This window comes from Rhinolophus sinicus, chromosome 12 (assembly GCF_057876585.1).
Source record: "Rhinolophus sinicus isolate RSI-liver-muscle chromosome 12, RSI-T2T, whole genome shotgun sequence".
Lineage (NCBI taxonomy): Eukaryota > Metazoa > Chordata > Mammalia > Chiroptera > Rhinolophidae > Rhinolophus > Rhinolophus sinicus.
Window position 1 is genome coordinate 17,461,639 of NC_142512.1, and position 20,021 is coordinate 17,481,659.

General features: G+C 50.3%; 2 protein-coding genes and 1 pseudogene across 4 annotated transcripts in view; 2 read left to right on the forward strand and 1 right to left on the reverse strand.

The window, feature by feature from the left end:
* TRPV1 (transient receptor potential cation channel subfamily V member 1) overlaps positions 1 to 10,565 on the forward strand; it is a 36,361-nt gene extending 25,796 nt beyond the window's left edge. For both annotated transcript variants that reach the window (XM_074320845.2, XM_019743833.3), the window contains exons 13-16: positions 2,091 to 2,413; positions 3,353 to 3,480; positions 4,062 to 4,177; positions 9,802 to 10,565. In XM_074320845.2, coding sequence (XP_074176946.1) covers positions 2,091 to 2,413; positions 3,353 to 3,480; positions 4,062 to 4,177; positions 9,802 to 9,974 — 740 coding nt within the window. In that variant the 3' untranslated portion in view covers positions 9,975 to 10,565. The remainder of the gene's footprint in view (positions 1 to 2,090; positions 2,414 to 3,352; positions 3,481 to 4,061; positions 4,178 to 9,801) is intronic.
* A 1,010-nt stretch (positions 10,566 to 11,575) lies between these two features.
* On the reverse strand, positions 11,576 to 13,734 carry LOC148756480 (small ribosomal subunit protein eS6 pseudogene; annotated as a pseudogene).
* A 2,404-nt stretch (positions 13,735 to 16,138) lies between these two features.
* TRPV3 (transient receptor potential cation channel subfamily V member 3) overlaps positions 16,139 to 20,021 on the forward strand; it is a 31,531-nt gene continuing 27,648 nt past the window's right edge. For both annotated transcript variants that reach the window (XM_074319560.2, XM_074319561.2), the window contains exon 1: positions 16,139 to 16,257. In XM_074319560.2, coding sequence (XP_074175661.1) covers positions 16,139 to 16,257 — 119 coding nt within the window. The remainder of the gene's footprint in view (positions 16,258 to 20,021) is intronic.

Sequence of the window (20,021 nt, forward strand, 5' to 3'; positions counted from 1 at the left end):
CACACACACACACACACACACACTTTGAAAAAAACTGAGAATAAGTTTTTTATGATCAGACATGATCAACCTTTTACCACTAAATGTTTCAGTGTGTATTTCCTGAAAAAGATGGACATAAACACAGTATAATGATCAAAATCGGGAAACTAACATAAATACAGCACCCACCTTGTTCAAATTTCACCAATTGCCCTAATAATGTCTTTTATAGAAATGAAAATCCCCATTATGCATTGTATTCAGTTGTCACACCTCCTTAGTCTCCTTCCATCTGGAGCAGTTCCTCAATCTTTCATTGCTTTTTGTGACCTTAGCATTTTTAGTGAGTAAAGGCCAGTTTTTACAATGTTTCTTAATCTGGGTCTGTGTGATGTTTCCTCACGATAAGTTTCAGGTATGCCTTTTTGGTCAGAATATCGAGGAAGTGATGTGTGTCTTCTTCAGTGCATTATATCGGGAGTCCCACAATGTCTGTTTGTCCCGTTTCTGGAGATGTTAACTTTGATTATTTGGTTTTGGTGGGTGTCACATGGGGCGGCCTGCGGGGTCCCTGCTCCCGCTCCCCACATAAGACCGCAGGATGTGGCTAGGTCAAAAAGGAACACCCACGGAGCCATAGGTAGGGGAATCATACCACTATAGTCTCACTGAAGGCTGGATTCACACGACGTGCGACCTGCTGTCCGCTTTTCTGCCAACCGACCGACGACTCTCCTCGACTCACCAACCAACACAGCCGCAGCAGCTATATCAGGGGCCAATTGTCTAACTGGCTACAGCTGACGGCCAACTAGCCACAACCGATGGCCATCTACTACCTGAGTCAGCACCCCCCCACGTGAGGCCCAGAGCCTGGAAACTGCTCTCTGGGGCTCTGTCCCCACAGTGGGTCTGCCAGATTTTTCCACGGTCAAGTCATTATCTTTCCCTTTGTGATGGATAAATAATGTGCGAGGAGATGCTTTGAGGCTATGTAGACATCCTATTTCTCATCAAAATTTCACCCAATCATTTTAGCATCCACTGATTGATTATTTGCTCCTGAATCACCCAATCCTAATGGTTGTCAAATGGTGATTTTCTAACGCCATCATTCCTTCTGTATTTATTTGCTGGCATTCGGTTGTAAGGAAGAGCTTTCCATTCTCCCTCATTTATTTATCTACATAAATATAGTCTCCTAGATTCCTTTTTTGTTTTTTCCTGGATTCTCACTTTGTTAAATGGGTCATAACTCCTTACTGTCATCATCTATTTTGATGCTCAAATTGTCTGAGTAGTCACCATTGGGAGTCCCTTCAAGCTGGCTCCTGTGCCCCTTTGATACATCCACATAATTTGTTGAGCACCTGGCTCTGCTTCGATCCTCATCTGAGTCCTGCAGTAACGTGGTCCACATGGCATATCCTCCCTGCCCCTGCCCCACAGCCTTGGCATCTCTGTCAGGAAGTCGTGGGCCACTTTGCCTAGGAGCTTTGACTGACGGGTCATTGTGGGCTCTGGCCCTGGTCTGAAGGCCTGCTGATCAGTCGCCACAGGAAGGGATTAGGCCGAGTAGGTTAGTGGGTACTGAGTGTGCAGTCACCACGGGCACAGCTGCTACAGAAGCTCTCAGGCTCCAGATTACATTTCCCACAAAAGAGTGCAGAATGCGGCAAGAGGCCATTCTGCTCTGAGCTGCTTAGCCCCCGTGGTTCTGGAATGGGCTGGCTCTGGGCCACCCTCTAAGGGGCACAGGCAGACAGGGTGTGACTGAGAAAGTGGGTGAGGATCCGTGTAAGGTCAGGCAGGTTGTGTAGTGCACAAAGCTGGCTGTATTTACATTGTACATAGAGATTTGTATATTTATTTTAACATTTTTTTCCTAGCAGATGATAAAGTTCTTACTGTAACAAAGCAGTGTATTATGACAATTTTCTGATAGTTTTGAAGAAGGGGGTGCTTAAAAAAAAATTCACACAAAAGTGCTGCATAGGCCATCACTGTTCCTGCTGCAGACACATCCTGGGGTAGTGGGTGTGTATGTCGGGGGGACCCGAGGTCTTGGCTCCCATCCAGCTGTACCCCTTCTTCCCCATGCCCTGTAGCTGTGGTGACATTGATCGAGGATGGAAAGAATGATTCGGTGTCTGTCGAGCCCACATCGCACAGGTGGCGGGGGCCTGGGTGCCGGCCACCCGACAGCTCCTATAACAGCCTGTACTCCACGTGTCTGGAACTGTTTAAGTTCACCATCGGTATGGGCGACCTGGAGTTCACCGAGAACTATGACTTTAAGGCTGTCTTCATCATCCTGCTGCTGGCCTACGTCATTCTCACCTACATCCTCCTGCTCAACATGCTAATCGCCCTCATGGGTGAGACCGTCAACAAGATCGCGCAGGAGAGCAAGAACATCTGGAAGCTGCAGGTGGGTCGATGGGTGGGGTGTGCGCAGCAGGACAGTGGTAGCTGCTCTGTCTGTTGCTTAACATAGCTGGGTGCATGGACCCCTTCAGGGTTTGAGGAGGGGGCAGAAAGCCTCCAGGGGGAGCGTGCAGCAGCATCTTCCTCTGTCAACACCTGTCTGGCTACTCCTGCAAGGTTTCCCTGCCCAGTGTCATCAGCTGGTGTTCATGGATACTGTGTTTGCTGTGGGCTAGGTGGCCCCCGAGGGAAGGAGATGGAGGGCCCATCCCCATCCATGCCCTTCGCAGAGGAACTTGGTCTATGGTGGGCACCAGAGACCAAATTCAGGGAAGCAGCAAATATGGGGCAGGCCACGACAGCGGCATTTTTGAGCCACCTGGTCCACACCTGCCTTCCCAACTAATAAGAAAAGTACCACTCTTATTAAGTAGCACCGACTCTGTGCCAGGCACTGTTCTGAGTGTCTTCCTTACATGGTTTCATGTAATCCTTACAACAATGCTGTAATATTATCACTAGCCCCATTTTTGGATGTAGGCACTGAGGCATAGAGCAGTTAGGTATCCATGTCCAAGACAACTAGTAAGTAGCCCAGCCAGGAGTCAGCCCAAACAGTCTCATGCCCGAGGCTCTGCTCTTAACCACTATGTTACCCCTTCATGAGCTCCTGAGGGAAGAGTCCAGGGCTGGTACCCTCCACATCACGCACGGCGCTCACCACTCACCAGCAGTGCCTGGGCAGGTCAGGGGCTGGGTGGGCTGAGCTCCTTTCATGTAGTGTGCACCCACCAAGCTGCAGAAACAAGCCTGGTGTAGAGGGCACTGGTGGTCCTGCTTGGAGGTGCTGGGTCTGGGAGAGACTCTGGAGAGGCTGACCTTGGCGGCCATCACCGGCAGCCAGGGTGGTCCTCTGCCCCTTTGTCCTTTGTGTTGCCCACAGAGAGCCATCACCATCCTGGATACAGAGAAGAGCTTCCTTAAGTGTATGAGGAAGGCCTTCCGCTCAGGCAAGCTGTTGCAGGTGGGGTACACACCTGATGGCAAGGACGACTACAGGTGGTGTTTCAGGTAATGCAGAAGCCTGGGGAGCTCAGGGGCTCAGCTGTGGAGTTCGGAGACCCACCCAGAACCAGCTATGGGTACAGAGGCTGCCTCAGGGCTCACCTGTGTGCACAGGGACTCACCCAGAGCTAGCTATGGGTACAGGTGCCATTCTGGGGTTTAGTGTGAACACGGGGGACCCACCTAGAGCTAGCTGTGCATACAGACGCCTGCCTCAGGGCCTCTTGGGGCCAGTCATGATATGGGGACTCTCCCAAGGCCAGGGGCTACCGCAGCGCTCAGCTGTGGGCATAGCAGACCCACCTTAGAGCTTAGCTGGTGGGATCCAGACATTAAATACTGGAAAAGAAGGTGTCTAGAAGGGATCACCTGGTGATCAGGGTCAGAACCCGGAATCCAGTATTTAAAGCTCCATGGTGTGGTCAGAGAACACATCTTCATGGGTGGTGTCCAAAAGGCAGGCCCCTCTCGGCCCTCCCCCTATCAGCTGTGTCTCCCCATCCTGGTCTACGGGCTCGTTGGGAGCCTGGAAGCTGGGCATGGCTCTTAGGCCATCAGCTTCCTGCCCCCGTGTCCTCGCCCTGTAGGGTAGATGAGGTGAACTGGACCACCTGGAACACCAATGTGGGCATCATCAATGAAGACCCGGGCAACTGCGAGGGCATCAAGCGCACCCTGAGCTTCTCCCTGCGGTCAGCCCGAGGTGAGGTGTAAGAGGAAGGGTGCTATGGCATGCTGGGCAGTTGAAGCCTTGGGGTCCCCCACTCCTCGCAAGCCCTCCTCACCCCACAGCCTGGGTGCTGGAATAGTCCCAAGTGTCAACCACCTGCACACACTCAGTCACAGGCACCCTTGTGTGCTCTTATGCACGCCCGCACAGCTAGCTGCTCCACGTGCCCATGCGTGCTAGCTCTGCCAGCACCCCTGGCCCAGGCACTTGTTCTCAGTGCCCAGAGGAAGCAGCTCAGCCTCCATCCAGCCACCTGGTTGGCCGGCCTCATTGTGAGCTGTCTTATGTTCTCTGTCCCATTCCTCACGCCGAGTGTCTGCACTAAGCACTGTGAGGCTTAGGGACACAAACAGGGATGCATCCAGGCAGGCAGAGGAGGGAATGGGAAGAGTAAAGGGTATGCCTTGAGCAGAAAAGCCCTGCGGAAAATCACTACCAGAAAAACAACTTTACCAGTTAATGGTAAACATTTAACAGTAGACATTAAATTAAAGGTCTAACTGAAGATATTTACTTTAAAACGAAGCTAACCTAGCTTATATGGAACACATTTTGAGTTATGATCACAACCCCACACGGATTCTTTGTTTTTCGTTTTTTAAAGACTGGTAAAATATATACGACATAAAATTTGCTGTTTTAATTATTTTTTAAAGTGTACAATTAAGTGTTATTAGTTATATCCACAATGTTGTGCAACCATCAGCACTATTTCTTTCTTTTTTCCCTTTCTTTCGCCCGCCCCAACCCACTCTTGTTCAAGCCGTTGTTTCTCAGTCTAGTTGTGTAGGATGCAGCTGCCTGGCCCATGCTGGTGTTAGGAGCCTTGTGCTCCCCCGGGCTGAGGCAGTCGGTTGCCAGTTGTCGGTCGGTGGCTCACAGTGGCTCTCGTTGGCTGTTGGCTACTCACACTGGCTGCCGGCAACTCACGCTGGCCACCGGCCGCTCATAGCAGCACATAGTAGCCCAGGGTAGCCCATGCCCACCTCTGGCTGCTCACGGGCAGCCCAGCTCCAGGGAGAGCTGTTGTTCACAATCTTAGCTGTAGAGGGCGCAGCTCACTGGCGCATGTGAGAATCGAACTGGCGACCTTGGCGTTAGGAGCAGGGCACTCTGACCACCTGAGCCACTGGGCTGGCCCAGCACTATCTCTTTCCAAAACCTTTTCATTACTCCAAACAGAAACTGTGTACCCATTAAATATTACTTCCCATTTACATGCCCCGCCCCCCACCTGTGGTAACCTCTTCTACTTTCTGTCTCTGTGAATTTGCTTAGTCTAGGTACCTCATATAAATGGAATCATACAATATTTGTCCATTTGTGTCTGGCTGAATAATACTCCATTGTATGTATACGGTACACCATATTTTATGTATCCATTCATCTGTTGATTGACATTAGGATTGTTTCTACCTTTTTGGCTATTGTGAATAATGCTATAAATATTGGTGTATAAGTTTTGTTTGAATTTCTGCTTTCAATTCTTTTGGGTAGGAGTGGAATTGCTGGGTTATATGATAATTCTGTTCACCTTTTTGAGGAACTGCCAAACTATTTTCCAAAGCAACTACATTTTACATTTCCACCAGCAATGCATGAGGGTTCTAGATCCTCACTAACATTTGTTTTTTCCTTTCTTTTTTTTTTATTGCAGCCATCCTAAAGGGTGTGAAGTAGTATCTCATTGCAATTTTGATTTGCATTTCCCTAATGACTAATGGTTTTGAACATCTTTTCATGTTCTTATTTGCCATTCATAGATATTGTTTGGAGAAATGCCTGTTCAAGCCCTTTGTCCATTTTAGAATTTGTTTTCTCTTGTTGTTGAGTTATAGAATTCTTTATCTATTCAGAATATTAATCTTTTATCAGATATATGATTTGCAAATATTTTCTCCTATTCTGTGAGTTGTCTTTTTACTTTCTTAATAGAGTCCTTTGATGTATGAAAGTTTTAAATTTTGATGAAGCCCAATTTGTCTTTTTCTTTTGTTGTCTGTTCTTTTGATGACTTATCCAAGAAATCATTGCCAAATCCAATGTCATGGGAACTTAACTCTTGTTTATATCAATCAGCCTTTGGTAAAATTGGTTTCATTATACATCGTTTCACTTAAACTCACAGAACCCATTGACAAGGAAGTTAAGTGAGGACTTAAGAGTACAGAATAGTTTTATATCAGCTTTTTTTTTAACCTGAAAATGTCAATTTTATAGTCATGTTTGAAGGATATTTTCACTGGATATAGAATTCTGGATTAACAGGTGTTTTTTTCCTTTTTAAAATTAGAGCACTTTAACTGTGTTTCTATACTGTCTTCCGGCCTCCATAGTTTCTGATGAAAAGTCACCCATTATTTGCATTGTTGTTTTCTAGTCTGTACTGTGTCTCTTTTTCTCTGGTTGCTTTCAAAACATTCTTTTTATTTTTGGTTTGTAGCAGTTTGGTTAAGATGTGCTTAAGTATAGTTTTCTTTGGTCTTATCCTGCTTAGGGTTTAGAATCTGCTTAGAATCTCTCTTGGATCTGCATATCAATATATTTCATCAAATTGGGGAACTATATATATTTTGCTTTTGTCTCCCCATCTTCTCCTTTTGGGACTCCAATTACATATATGTTAGACCGTTTGATGTTGTCCCATAGGTGTTTGAGGTTTTGTTCATTTTTCCCCCATTTTTTTTCTGTTTCTCAAAGTTGATAATTTCTATTAATCTGTTTTCAAATTCATCGACCCTCTCTAAACTGTTATTAAGCCCATGCAGTGATGATTACATTTCAAATATTATGCTATTCAGTTTTAGAACTTCTATTTGGTTCTTTTTTATAGTTTCTATTTCTCTTCTGAGATTCCTTTGCTGTTCCCTCATTAAGACCATATCTCCCTCTAGTTCTTTGAATATATTTATAATAGCTGCTTTAAATTGTCTGTTAAATCTGCTAAATCCAACATCTGGGCCACCTTGGGGTCAGTTTCTATTGACTATTTTTTTTTCTGGCTGAGTCACATTTCCCTGTTTCTTTGCATATTTAGTAACTTTTAATTGTATACTGGGCATTATGGAAAATATATTGTAGAGACACTTGATTGGATTTTTGTTCTAGTTGGTGGTTCCATTATTGATGAATCACCTTGAACTTGTGTAGGCTTAGTTTTAAGCCTTATTATGTTAGCTGTGTGGACAGTCCAAGGTATGTGCCAATCCCATCACACTTGTGGGACTCAGCCTCCAAACTTTCCACTGAGGATCTTGTCAGGGCTTGGTTTTAGGCTTTGTTGGGTAGGTTTTGAGTAGATCCTATTCTAGGGCATGTTAAGTAAGTAGGGAATTTCTGGTATTTTAGGTTTATCCTCAGACTAGAGAAAGAGTGTTAAGGAGGTCTCTCCACTCTGGCTGGGCTGGATCTCCAATATCCCTTAGTACTGCTCAGTTTCTAGCATCTCTGTCCCACTTTCAACCCCATAGCCGCCACTCTCTGGTAAACCTCATGCAGTCTTACCCTGTACAATCACAGCTCAGCTTTCAGCCAAGAACTTGGGGGAAACCTACCCCAAAGACTTCTGAACCACCACCCCTTCCAGCTCCCTTCTTCCTCTTCCTGTGCCCTGTTCTACAGATTCTAGCTGCTTCAGCTGCCCAGAGCTCTGATCTCTCCTTCCTTAGCTCAGAGGCACTGGCACGCTCTTCTTGGACTCCAGCTCAGTGCACCATAGTCAGAGAACTGTCCCTAAACAAAACATCAAGACGATCATGGGACTCACCTTGTGAATTTCACTTCTTTCAGCAATTGCAGTTTTCACTGCCTGGTGCCCTAGGCCTGGAAACATAGGGCATGCATGTATTTGCTGCATGTATTTTGTCCAATTTTCTGGTGGTTTATAGCAGGATGGCTAGCCCAGCTCCATCAGAGCTGGAAGTGGAAATCTATTTTATCAAGAGGCTTACTTTTGGAAAACTAGTCAAGGGCCTCATCAGTTTTCCCAAGAGCCTTCGGCAATCCTTTAATTTCCCCACAGTCTCACTGGAAGCACTCCATGTGTCATTTCATAATATTTATTGATGATCTCTTCCCCAATTGTTAACTGGTCTACTTTGTCACAGGAACATTTGAAGATGGCTTTGCATGTGATTTGAGCAGTTTTCCAACATTACTCTTATTGATTTTATGAAATCCCACATCTTTTACAAGATATGCTGTTTCACCTTGAAGTCAATTTGCGTTATGTTTGCATGACATTATTGGCTGTTTATGACATTGTACATTCACTGTGATATTAACAAAGACCTTGACCGGGTGGCAGGGATAGACACATTCATGTTCATTGGGGTGGGGATGGGGGATGGTTAGAGGTTCCCTGATTTCATACTTATACTTACTTAACAAATATTTCCTGAGGATTTTACTTCCCTATACAACTTTGTAACCGTGGAAACTCCAGTATGAGTAGTCAGATAATTTAGGTAACAAGGACCTCTCCCCAACCACATGGTACGAGTAATTGGGAAGGGGTGAGGGAATGCAAGAAAGGCCAGGAAAGAAAAGCGGTCAGAAGCTGAGCTAGGGAGAGCACATGAGGGGGTCTTTGCATCAGGACTGTGGGAAGTGGGCACTGGGAACCCCATACTTCCTTTGAGAACCCTGGAGCTGGAGCTGGGCCAAGCAATCCCTGAGGCTGGGTATCCCCACCACTCATCCAGCCAGAAGATGTGTCTCAGTGAGCACCTGGCCTGTCTCCTGATGGCACCCTCCTGCTTCTATGCCTGGGTTCCCTGAGGGATCCTCCTTTAGCCATTGGTGCTGAGTGTCAGACTGGGGTTGGGGGCCAGGCCAGTGTCAGCCTGTGCACCTAATGTAAATACTAGGATCGGGAGAATTCAGCTGGAGTGGTCATGGTGGGCCCAACCTCTAAGATTTGGCCAGTGTGGACACCAGCAAAGGGGCCTGAATTGTGGCCTGACGGTGGAGGTGTGACCAACCAGAGGGCTAAGCTGACCAAGGCTCTGACAAATGGAAGGAGAGACACACAGCTTTCCCTCCTGTCTGCCATTTCTCTGAGGTGGCTGGGGGCTGGAGGTAGCTATGAGGGTGACAACTGGATCCTCAGGAGCTTCCTGGAATTACAGGCCACATGTGAGGTCCCCATTCAAGGCCTAGTGTCACCATAGTTCCCTCAGCATGGTTCCCAATATGCTATGCTCTGGTGGAACCTGGACCCCAAATCCTAATTCTTTGGCTGGTTCATCACCCTACACCTGACTTGGTGTGGAGCCATTCATGAGGCAGGCCCCAGTGTTGCTCTGTGGAGACCAGCTCTCCCTCCCACGGAGGAAATGGAGGCAAGACAGGCAAGCAATGGACCCTCATGAGGCCACAAGCAAGTCAGGGTGGGCGGAGGAAGAGAATTTAAGGAGCTGCCAGAGTGGATGAGCCTCCTTGAGCAGCTGAGGGAAGAGGAAATGGAACTGATGTAGGTGCCTCGGGAAGCACTGACATGCCTGGTCTCCTTTTATCTGGAGATTGGGAAGTCCAACAAATCAATGTCTATTATTGTTTTGCTGCATTCAAGGCAGTAATGATGTGTTACCCTTCAGTTTCAGGGAGAAACTGGAAGAACTTTGCCCTGGTGCCCCTTTTAAGAGAAGCAAGTACTCGAGAAAGGCATCCTGCCGAGCCGGAGGAAGTTCATCTAAAGCACTTTGCAGGGTCCCTCAAGCCAGAAGATGCTGAGGTCTTCAAGGATCCTGCTGCTTTTGGGAGAAAGTGAGGGGCCCCACCGGGGGCTCTCAACACTGTGGGCCTTAGGCTAGCACACTGTCCCTGGGGTCTGTGTAGGGAACACCCGTGCTCTCTCAGCAGGCTGGCTCAGTCTGCGCCTGCCCAGACTGCACTGGGCAAGCTGTGGGAAGCACTGCTGGGTGTGTGGGAAGAGATATGCATCCAACTGTTACTGTCCCCGAGTGGATCTGCCAACAGGAAAGGATCTTGCTTTCAAGGTTTTATTAAACACTACGAATGATAAATCTCTCTGACATATGTGATGCCCCTGTCTTCTTCAATTTTATATGACTGGGAGTAAATGTAAATGAAGCCCAGGAAAACACTCTTAGAACACAATGCTTCTTTTGATGTAAAATGCCACGAGCCTTCTCTGTATTGTACTTACTATTTCCCCTGTCCGGAGCAGTTTGGGGGTGATGTCATTTACGCCTTAGAGAAGTTGGGGGAAGCTGGTCCCATTCCCAGCTCTGCCAGAATCAGGTTTTTTCAGAGTGACTTCATCCTTCCATGATGCATCACAGTTCCAACAATGTTAACTCTACTGCTGTTCAAATAAAGTATAGAACCGTGTCCCAAAGCCATGTGGTAAGAATCTTTTAATGATCTTCCATTTGTAGTGAACATAGCCCTGCCCCCCTGCAGTGGCACATACGTCCACCTCCATCCATCCTGTCATCCATGAAATAAATAAGCATAGATATGTAATACATATATACATATATATACATAAATACATAGGTATATATACATACATATATATATATAAATGTAAATGTATAAATATATGTATATATATATATATATTATATCAAGTGTGAACTTGGTGCCAGTCATTGGGCGTCGCTAATTGGCTCTGTGCGGTTGTGTGAGCGTGTGTGTATGCGTGCACATGTGTATGTATGTGTCCTGTGCGTGTGCCTGTGGACTACCCCGTATGGCTAGGAGCCTCTGGTCACTCTTTAGTTGTTACGCATGGGTGAGGGCACTCCTTGACCATCAGGGGTCTCCAGCCTCCGAGCCCCTGCTCCTGCCGCTGTCCCTGTGGAGACTGTCCTCCCTCCTTCCAAGTCCAACCCAAACACTCCGTCTTCCCTGAACCCATTCCCTTCACCTCTCCCCCCCAGTAGAGGGCTTCCTCCCTCCTTGGTGGTCTGAACACTTTTTGTCCTTACAACCTGCCTGGTGGGGATAGGGTCGCACAGTTCGTGGGGCTGCAACTGCTGTTTCCATGTGTATGTGGTGTGAGTGGGGGGCAGTGGCTCTGATTCTACCTGACGACCTGGCCCCGCTCCCAAGCACAGCAGAGGGGTCTCCTCTTACTCCTTGCTGGGCACAGTATGTACTTTTGCGTGGGAGATGGGGCCTTTTTAAGCAGCTGCAGCCTGGTTTTTGAGAAAATGTGCTAACACGAGGCAAAATGTAAACACTTGGCGACACCCTTGCCCCCAGGGCTCTCAGGTAATCAGAAGCAAGCTAAGAGGGGTGAGGGGCTCAGTCAGGAGGGGCAATGAACTGAGTAATAGGAGGATTATGCTTGATCCAAGACTAGGCTTTATTAATTAAATTATTTTTTGATGTCTGATCTTATTAATTTGTTGCTCGTAGAAAATCTCCTTTTTGACTGGACTCAGACTTACAGGTAGAAGCTCTCGGAGAGGACAGCCCACATCTCTTGGTGTTCTGTTCCCGGCATTTTTCTTTGGAGACCTCATTCTCTTAGTCAAAAGTTTAGCATATTCTGTGGCCTCTTCCTTATTTTTCTTAGTATGCTGTTTCTTTAGAGCAATACAATCACGTTTGGGTTGGAGGACACGCAGAGTAACAAGATACTGAATCTTGGGTGCTTTGGTCCTCGGTTTCTGACCTTCTTTGTTTAGGGCTTTCTCACAACATATTTGCGGACATCGTCTTAAGAGAGATTGAAAAGTTTGTGGGTTTTGCTCGCTCTTTTGGGCCCAAGGTGAGGAGGCACAGGAATGTCAGTGAGACCAGGGATAGCTTTCTCTCGTTTTTGTACAATGACCAAGTTGCAAACACTCAGATTGGCAACCACAATGCAACCCTGAACAGATCTGCACTTTCATTCTCGAGGCCTCCTTGGTGTGTCACAGGAGTGCCCCCTACTCAGCAGCAGGCGGACACGGCCGTGGATCAACATACCCTGCTTCACAGGGAAACCTTGTTTGTCATTCCCACCACTGATTTGAACCACATAACCCTTCTGTTCTTCACCCAGAGCGTCAGCAGCAACTTCTGTGGCCACGTCCTTCTCATAAAAGGTATGAAGTTTGCGTTCATCGTCCACGTCAATGAGTTTCTGGCAGCCAGTGGCTGGGAAAGAGATGTTCAGTTTCTTCCTGAAGCAGCCGACCGCCTCTGAGGCGCCATGAAAAAGAGACACAATTGGGTTTTAATGTGGATTTTGGGCAGTGGGGAGATTTTGAATTGTGTGCGTAGGAACTATGGGACCCCCTTGACTTAAATAGCAAAAGCAGCCCCTTACATCTCCCACAAAGGACTGTTGGCCCTGAAGCCAGGTTTTCTGTCCCTTCCTGGTCACAGGGTCTGCTGTCCCATGGTCAGAAGCCTGCCCCTGCCTCCTACTTCTCTCCAGGCCTGGCAGGCTGTGGTGAGAAGGGATCAAGGGGCAAGCCCCATGGCAGCTGGGGAAGTCCTTGCTGCATCAGTCACCAGTGACTTCCCTGTCAGCAGAGACTTCTTGCTCCATCCCAGTCCCATCTTGCCTGCGGGAACAGGTGTGCAATTCCTGAGTGACGTAGAGACAGGCAGGGCCACCCCAGCCTTGCTCCGCCCCCTTCACAGTTGTGGCTTGAGCTGGAGGGAGGGCACACAGTCTTCCCTGAGGCCCTGGCCTTGGAGGCAGGTGGCCAGGGCTGTTGCTGAGAGAATGAATTGTTATGACAAAAACAATAATAACTAACAGCTGTCACCATGGATCGAATTCTTTCTGCCCTCTTGGCCTCGTTCTAGCCCTTTCTATGTGTTCTCCCATTTAATCCCCGCAGTAACTTGGTAACTTGGCAAGGTGGGTTTATAAAGCACATCTCATAGACGAAGAAACTGAGGCTGAGGAGAATGACTTGCTCAGGGTCATACAGCCAGAAATGGGTGAGGCTGTCTGACACCAAGGTCCGTGTGCATAATTTCTGGTGGGAGTATTGAATGGGGACTTCTGTCTCTGAAGGGACATGATCCCCTTAGAAGGAGATGGATACCAAGTCTTGGGGTCACCTAGGCCCGTCCTCGGCTGTGGCCTTGCCTCCCAGGGGTCAGAGCAGAACACTTGGCTGTTCATTAGCCCTCCCTCCCCCCCACCCCCCACCCCCCACCCCAACAGGATCTCTTTGATTCCTCACAGCAGCCTTGGGAAGTAGGCATTATGATTCCCATTCCCCAGTTGGGGAAACTGAGGCCCATGATAGGAAGCATCTAATACCAGAGAGGGAAGAGTTAGGACCAGAACTTCGGCCTTGGCATCTGCTGCCTCTCCAGGTTCTCCAGGTTCAGGGCGAGTCCACCTGTGGGCGTGGGGGTGACTCAGGCAGGGCACGTGGGCGGGCGGGCACTGTGGCTGTGGCTGGTGGGTGTGGCCTGCCTGGCGCTGAGGGCAGGTGGCCCATCCAGTTCTGCCTCTGAAGCCTCATTCCAGCCATCCCTTTGCCTGCGATGAGAGCCTCCTGCCGCCTCAGCCACAGTCCCTCTGGGGGGCCTTGGGCCCAGGACATGCGGTGATCTCAGAGCAAGGGCAGATACCACCACTCAGATCTCACCAGGTGAGTCTCCATACAGGTAGCCAGTGCCTTTCAAGGCTCCAGGTGAGCCCAGCGAGAGGACCTAAGAGATCTTCTAGGCCATGTCTGTCCCTTGTTGATAGGACTTGGGAGGGAGTGTGGGCCTCTAGCAGGGGGAAAAAAGCTATACATGAGCTCTTGGCCACAAAGAATATATGAGAGCACAGGTTCTGATGGACCCAGGAACCTTTCCCTGAGGTTTGGGATCTGGGGTTGGGGGGAACTCTTACAGCTACCTGGGCCCAGAGGAGAGGCTTCTGTCTTCCCCAGCAGGCCCCAGAGATGTGGCTCTCTGGGGAAGGAGTGTGATAAGACTTCAGGATGGGGTGAGGTGGCTCCAGAACTTGAGAGGAACAGAGCCCAGGCATCCCACAGGTGCTGGACCAGCAGGCGTGGGGCCTCCCTGTGGCTGTGGGCTTGGTCCATCTCCCAGGAAAGGCCATTCCAGTCAGTGTTTAGGGCTTGGGAGACACAACCTCCCACTTCCCAGGTGAGGAAGCCTGATTCAGAGAGAGAGAGAGAGAGAGATGCTGGGGCAGCAAGGGAGAACACAGGTGAGAACATGGGGCATACAGAGTGACTCAGGGAGCTAATTACAGCTGCCACAACCCCAGTCCCGAGTTTTCCTGACCCTCTCCTGCCCCAGCTGCCCAGGACTGCTTCATACTCACAGGCCAGGGCAGAGAGGATGGAGCAGCCAGCTGTCATGGTGAGGGATACAGGGTCCTTGGGGACAATTCAGCCTGTTTCTCAGAAGGGGAAACAGAGGCCCAGAGAGGGGTGACAGCCATCCCTTTCTTCCCTTTCCTTCACTCTTGGCCTTCACTTCTGTGCATCTGGCTGCTTATGATTCTCTCTTAATGGGCTGCTCCACCGGTCTGGCCTTGAGGCCTGTCCTCAGAGCTCCCTGCCTCACCGTGCCGGTACTCCAGGGGCAAAGGCCTCCCCCGAATGGCTCCCCTTCTCCCAAGGCTGCTCACTGTGTGTGTGTGTGTGTGTGTGTGTGTGTGTGTGTGTGTGTGTGGTGGGGGCTGTCCCATTTCTAAACCTCACTCCAGTCTGGTGACCACCTTCTCCAGATACTTCCTCCAGGAAGCTTTCTGATTTGGGGCAGGATCACGAGTAGCCCCAGCTCCACCCCACACAACTGGGCTCTTCTTACAGAAATACCCCCCACCCTCACCTCCATGACTGAGGACTGCTCAAGCTCAGAATGACCCCCGTTGACTGCAGAGTCGCCTCCTGCCCACACAACCCCTTCCCCTGACCATCTCATCCTGTATGGCCAGCCCACCCTTCCCCATCCTGATGACCCCCATAGAAGTCTCCTCCTGGTCCCCTAGCCTCCGGTGTCCCCCGTCCCGCACGCAGCCTGCTCTCTCTAAGGTGGCCGTCTCCTATGTGACCCTAAGCCCTCCCAGGTCCCACATTGCTCTGGGGGTCTGCCATGGTGACTGACTGGTGTTCCACGTCCTCACAACTTGGCTCAACCTGCTCCTGAGCTTCTCACTGCCATGGTGCCCCACGAACAACCCAGGCTCTCCAGCCACACCAGCTCCTTGCCACTTGTTCAACTTTCTTGACCTCTGGTCTTTGTTCAGGCTGTTCCCTCTGCCTGGATTGTCCTTCCTCCACACAGTCTCCTTGGAAGATGCATCAGACCCTCTTTCCAACATCTCCGTCCCAGCAGGGGATCCAGCCATACTGAGCATCAATAAAGCAGGTCTGGACCGAGAGGCTGCCTCCTCTGCCTCTGGGGGAGGGGGCTCACCTGCTCCCTCCCGGTGGACAGACACGAGGCAGGGTACACTCAGCTTTGTGTGGGTAAGAGAGAGAGATGATCAGTGTGTTAGCTGCAGAGACCACCAGGGTGCTGAGAAATCCAAAAACCAGAGGGCTGAAGCTGTACTATTAGGAGCAGTGTCTAATGCAAAGGAGGTAGCACTAGACCTCCTGTTCTGTCGAGGAGAGTTCTGAGCGCACAATCTGAGAGGAACACTGAGAAAGCAGAGCTTATTCTCAGGTGTTCACCCAGAGATTGGTGGGGCTGGAGATGATGTTTTGAGATAGGCTAAGGGCATGGTGGTCTTTACCTGGAAGTTCCGCTGGGCTCTCCTAAGACCCACAGGAGCAGGGGTGCTGGAGCAGGGAGACGGGGAAGCTGCAGAGACAGTCTCCCTATTCCTGAGAAAGGTTGGTGGCCTGGAAAGATACAGTGAGCTCCCCATCCTAGGGGGTGTGAACAGGGGCCACGTGGTGCGACAAGGGGGTCTGAATCCCCTGAACCACCTCCATGCCCCCTCAACCTGAATACCTGTGCTGTGATTATGTTCTAGCCATGAATGACCGTCCCAAGGAGATGGTGCCCCTCATGGGCAGAAAAGCCACCGTCCCCAGTGGGAACGCTGCCATTCTGCAGGAGAAGAGGCCAGCGGAGATTACCCCCACTAAGAAGAGGTAGGACGAGCAGGCTCAGGCCTGGGAGCCGTACGGTGAGGGGCACGGGAGGAGTCCTGCTGCCCACCCTCAGGGAGCCCCTGCCTGGGGTGGACCTGAGAGTCTCCGTCTCATCTGTGGTGGCCTGGTCCTGCCCAACGGCCTATAACTGGGGATGGGTGGGGAAACCACACTGCCAACTCAAAGCTGGGGAGGTCAGTATAACTGCATCAGCGAGGCTCCCTGGAGGGGTCAGGAAACACAGAGGCAGGAACATTCAGGGAGGCTCCTGGGGGAGGCAAGGGATTGCTGGAGTCATCCTTGAGATAAGGAGCAAAAGGCGGGTGGAAATTCCAGGTGGCCTGGACCCCCTACTGGGTACATTTTTCACACACCTCCACCATGTGCCCAGCCAGGTCATTCACCCTCTCTAACCCCCCCTGTGTAATGGGGACACCAGTGATGGCACCAACTCGTAGGATGGTGGTTGATGGGACCGTGCCATCAAAGTGCTCAGCATGGGGCCTGGCCCCGCAGTCAGTGCCCAGCCCATGCTGACGTCGGTAGTGTTTCTGTTGTCTTGAACGTCACCTTCATTGTCATCGTCACTCCATAGGATCCCTGGGGACTGGACAGCGTTGGGATGCTTATGACCATTTCCCAGTTGGGGACATGGAGGAGGTGGGAGCAGGGAAAGTACTTCTCCAGGGAAAGTCACACCTGGCCCCTGAGCTGCCTCCACTGCAGTCCCTCCACTCCCTCAGCTTCTTCTGTGCCCCTCAAGCTGGAATGCCCTTCCTCCATGCCAGCTGTGTTTCCCTTGGCCCTAGAGTGGTCCCCCTGGTCTAGGTTAGCCACTTGCCCTGCTTCTTTTGCCCCATCCCAGACCCACTCTTGGGCCAGAGGTGAGCTTGTTGCTTTCCCTCCTGTTGGTCTGAGTAATGATCACTGAGGTCTTCTGTGCACCAGGCCTGCGGCTGGGTCCAGGCTGGGGAGACTGAGACACAGAGACAAAGAATTCCCACCCCTACTCATAGTCTGGTTGGTGAGAGGGGCACCATAGAGAATGTGAAAAGTGCCCTGATGAGGGTGCACTTGGCAGAGGGCAGGGTCTGAGGAGAGGCAGGTCATTCCGATCCAGGGGCATCTCGGGGCACTTCCTGGAGGAGGTGGCATTATAGTGGATGATGGCAGGTGGAGAGGAAGAGAAAGGGCATCTAAGCAGAGGCTGATAAGATAATGGGGCCATCTCTGACATGGGCACATCAGAGAAGGAGCAAGGAGAAACAAGTCAAGTTCAGGTGTGAAATGTTGGCTGAGAGGTACCTGTGGAACATCCAGGTAGAAGCTCCATCCTGGAGCATAGGACAGAAAACTCATTGGACACGGAGATCAGACAGGTCTCAGTGGGACCATGGGGCAACCTGGGTCTGGGTGGGCTTGTCTGGGTATGAGCAGAGATATGCTTGAGAGAAGCCACTGAACACCGCCCTCCTGACTCTGTTTCCCTCTCCCTCCCGCTCATGTTACCAGGGGAAGTTTGGACGTCAGGGAAAGACTGAGGACAGCGTTTCAGGAAAATCCCAGGTCCTTCCTGCGGTCAAGCTGTCTTTTTTGAGCCCATCCCTGTTCATGAATTAGCCCCAGTCTTCACTGTGCCTATGACCTTGACCAGTCAAGGGTCTGGTGTAAGGTGTGACTTTTGTCTCAGGAAGTGGTGGCTCCTTCTCCTTCCCAAGGGCTCTTTGGGGGCCTTCATGTGCCTTCTTCTCCCAATAGCCAGAAGGTTTGGGAATCTCCCTCAGAACTGAGTATAGGACTCAGGTCTAGAAAGGAAAAGAAAAGTGAAGAAAAAATTATGTGTAAATAAGGAAGGCAATTCTGACCACTAAGGAAATAGAATTGAAAACACCAAGAAATCTTGGGGAGAGATGTTTCCTGAACTATCATGCCACTCCCCATGAGTAGGTGTCACTGTGACCATCTTATTGGGCCTTGGGCAAGGTGATGCCCTGGGACAGAGACGCCCCCCCCTCCCCATGAAAGCCGTGGAAGAGTCCTTGGGCATTTCTTGGGACAAAGCAGGTGAGATAGGCTCCTCCCCAGCCCTGGAGATGCTCAGGGATAGTTCTTTGCCTTCAAAGAGACAGAAATGCAGGAGAAACATGCACACCTGTCTGTTTACCTGAGTTAACAACACCAAGATGGTGTCCTTTGGTCTGGGCCAAAGGTAAGGATGAACAAACAGCATATGCTGCAGGTCAGGAGCCAGGATGTCACAAGACCTTGCTTGCCACCTGCTGTTGATGGCAGGTGAGAGGTGACATCTGCAGTGGCAAGTAGGGCAGGCATGGGACAGGCCCTCATGGTCCAGCAGCTCCCTGCACCAGGAGTTAGGTCCTGGCCCACAGTCGGGTCTTCTCTGGCCTGGCTCTCACCACGCTCCTTCGCAGCTCCCAAAGACTTCCTTCCTCAGCCGCAGCCCTCACCTTCCTGCCAGGGAGGCTTCTCTCGTGTTGCTCTCTGCTCCCAGGCTTTTCCCAAACTGCAGGTCCGTTTCAAGACCCAGCTCAAATCCCACCCTGACAGAGCACAGAGGCTTGCCTGATCCCTCTCCTAGGCTGGAAGGGACCGTCTCCTTCCTTGAGCCCCGATAGCCTCTCTGAAGAGGTAGCGTCGTGATTAGGATGATGTCTTAGCTCTGGTTGAAATCTCTGAGGACAGGGTTGCTGGAAAGGTCATCGCTTCCCTTCTTGTCCCCACGTTTCCTACACAGAGCATACGAGTATAGCATAGGAGTAGTCGTAGTTTTTGAGTAAGTGGGTGAGTCAGCGAGAGAGCAGGCAAGACATAGAGAGCAGGAGTGGGTGAGTTGATGAGTCAGCAGCCGTGTGGCTCAGCAGTGCCTCAGCACGAGTGAGGACACTTCACGATGCGATAAGGACATGCTTCTTCTCCTCCCTCGGGCCCTCAGTCTCCAGTCTCCAGGCCCAGAGTGGACAGATGCTCTCATCATTTGGTTTCCTGGATCATTCTTCTTCTTTTTTTTAATTTTAGTGGGGAATATTGGGGGACAGTGTGTTTCTCCAGGGCCCATCAGCTCCAAGTAGTTGTCTTCAATCTAGTTGTGGAGAGCACTGCTCAGCTCCAAGTCCAGTTGCTGTTTTCAATCTTTAGTTGCAGGGGGCACAGCCCACCATCCCATGTGGGTACTGAACTGGCAACCTTGTTGTTAAGAGCTCGTGCTCTAACCAACTGAGCCATCCGGCCGTCCCTCCGGAAGATGAGCAGCAGCTCGTTGTCTTTAGTCTAGTTGTGGAGGGTGCAGCTCACTGGCCCATGTGGGAATTGAACCGGCAACCCTGTTGTTCAGAGCTCACGCTCTAACCAACTGAGCCATCCGGCCACCCTTCCAGGACCATTCTTGAGACTCCCGTGGGCTCTGGCAGGAGGCCCTGAGAAGGAGGGGATGTGGCAGAGAGGCAGAGGACCCCTCCTCAGCTTCTTGTGCAAGACTGGGAGAAGTGAGGGCTTTGGGCGACTGAGAGCCCAGTGGGAGTCACGTGAGGGATGCAACCTCCCAACAACATTTACAGTGTAAGGTTGTATTGGTCTGTTCACCTATTGGTCTCGTCCACCTGTCTTTCCATCTATTCCCCTATTTACTCACCCAACTACTAATTCCTCAGCCACTCTTCCTTTCCTTCCCTTCCTTTCCCTATTCCTTCCTTCCTTCTTTCTTTCTTTCCTTCCTTCCTTCTTTCCTTCCTTCCTTCTTTCCATCC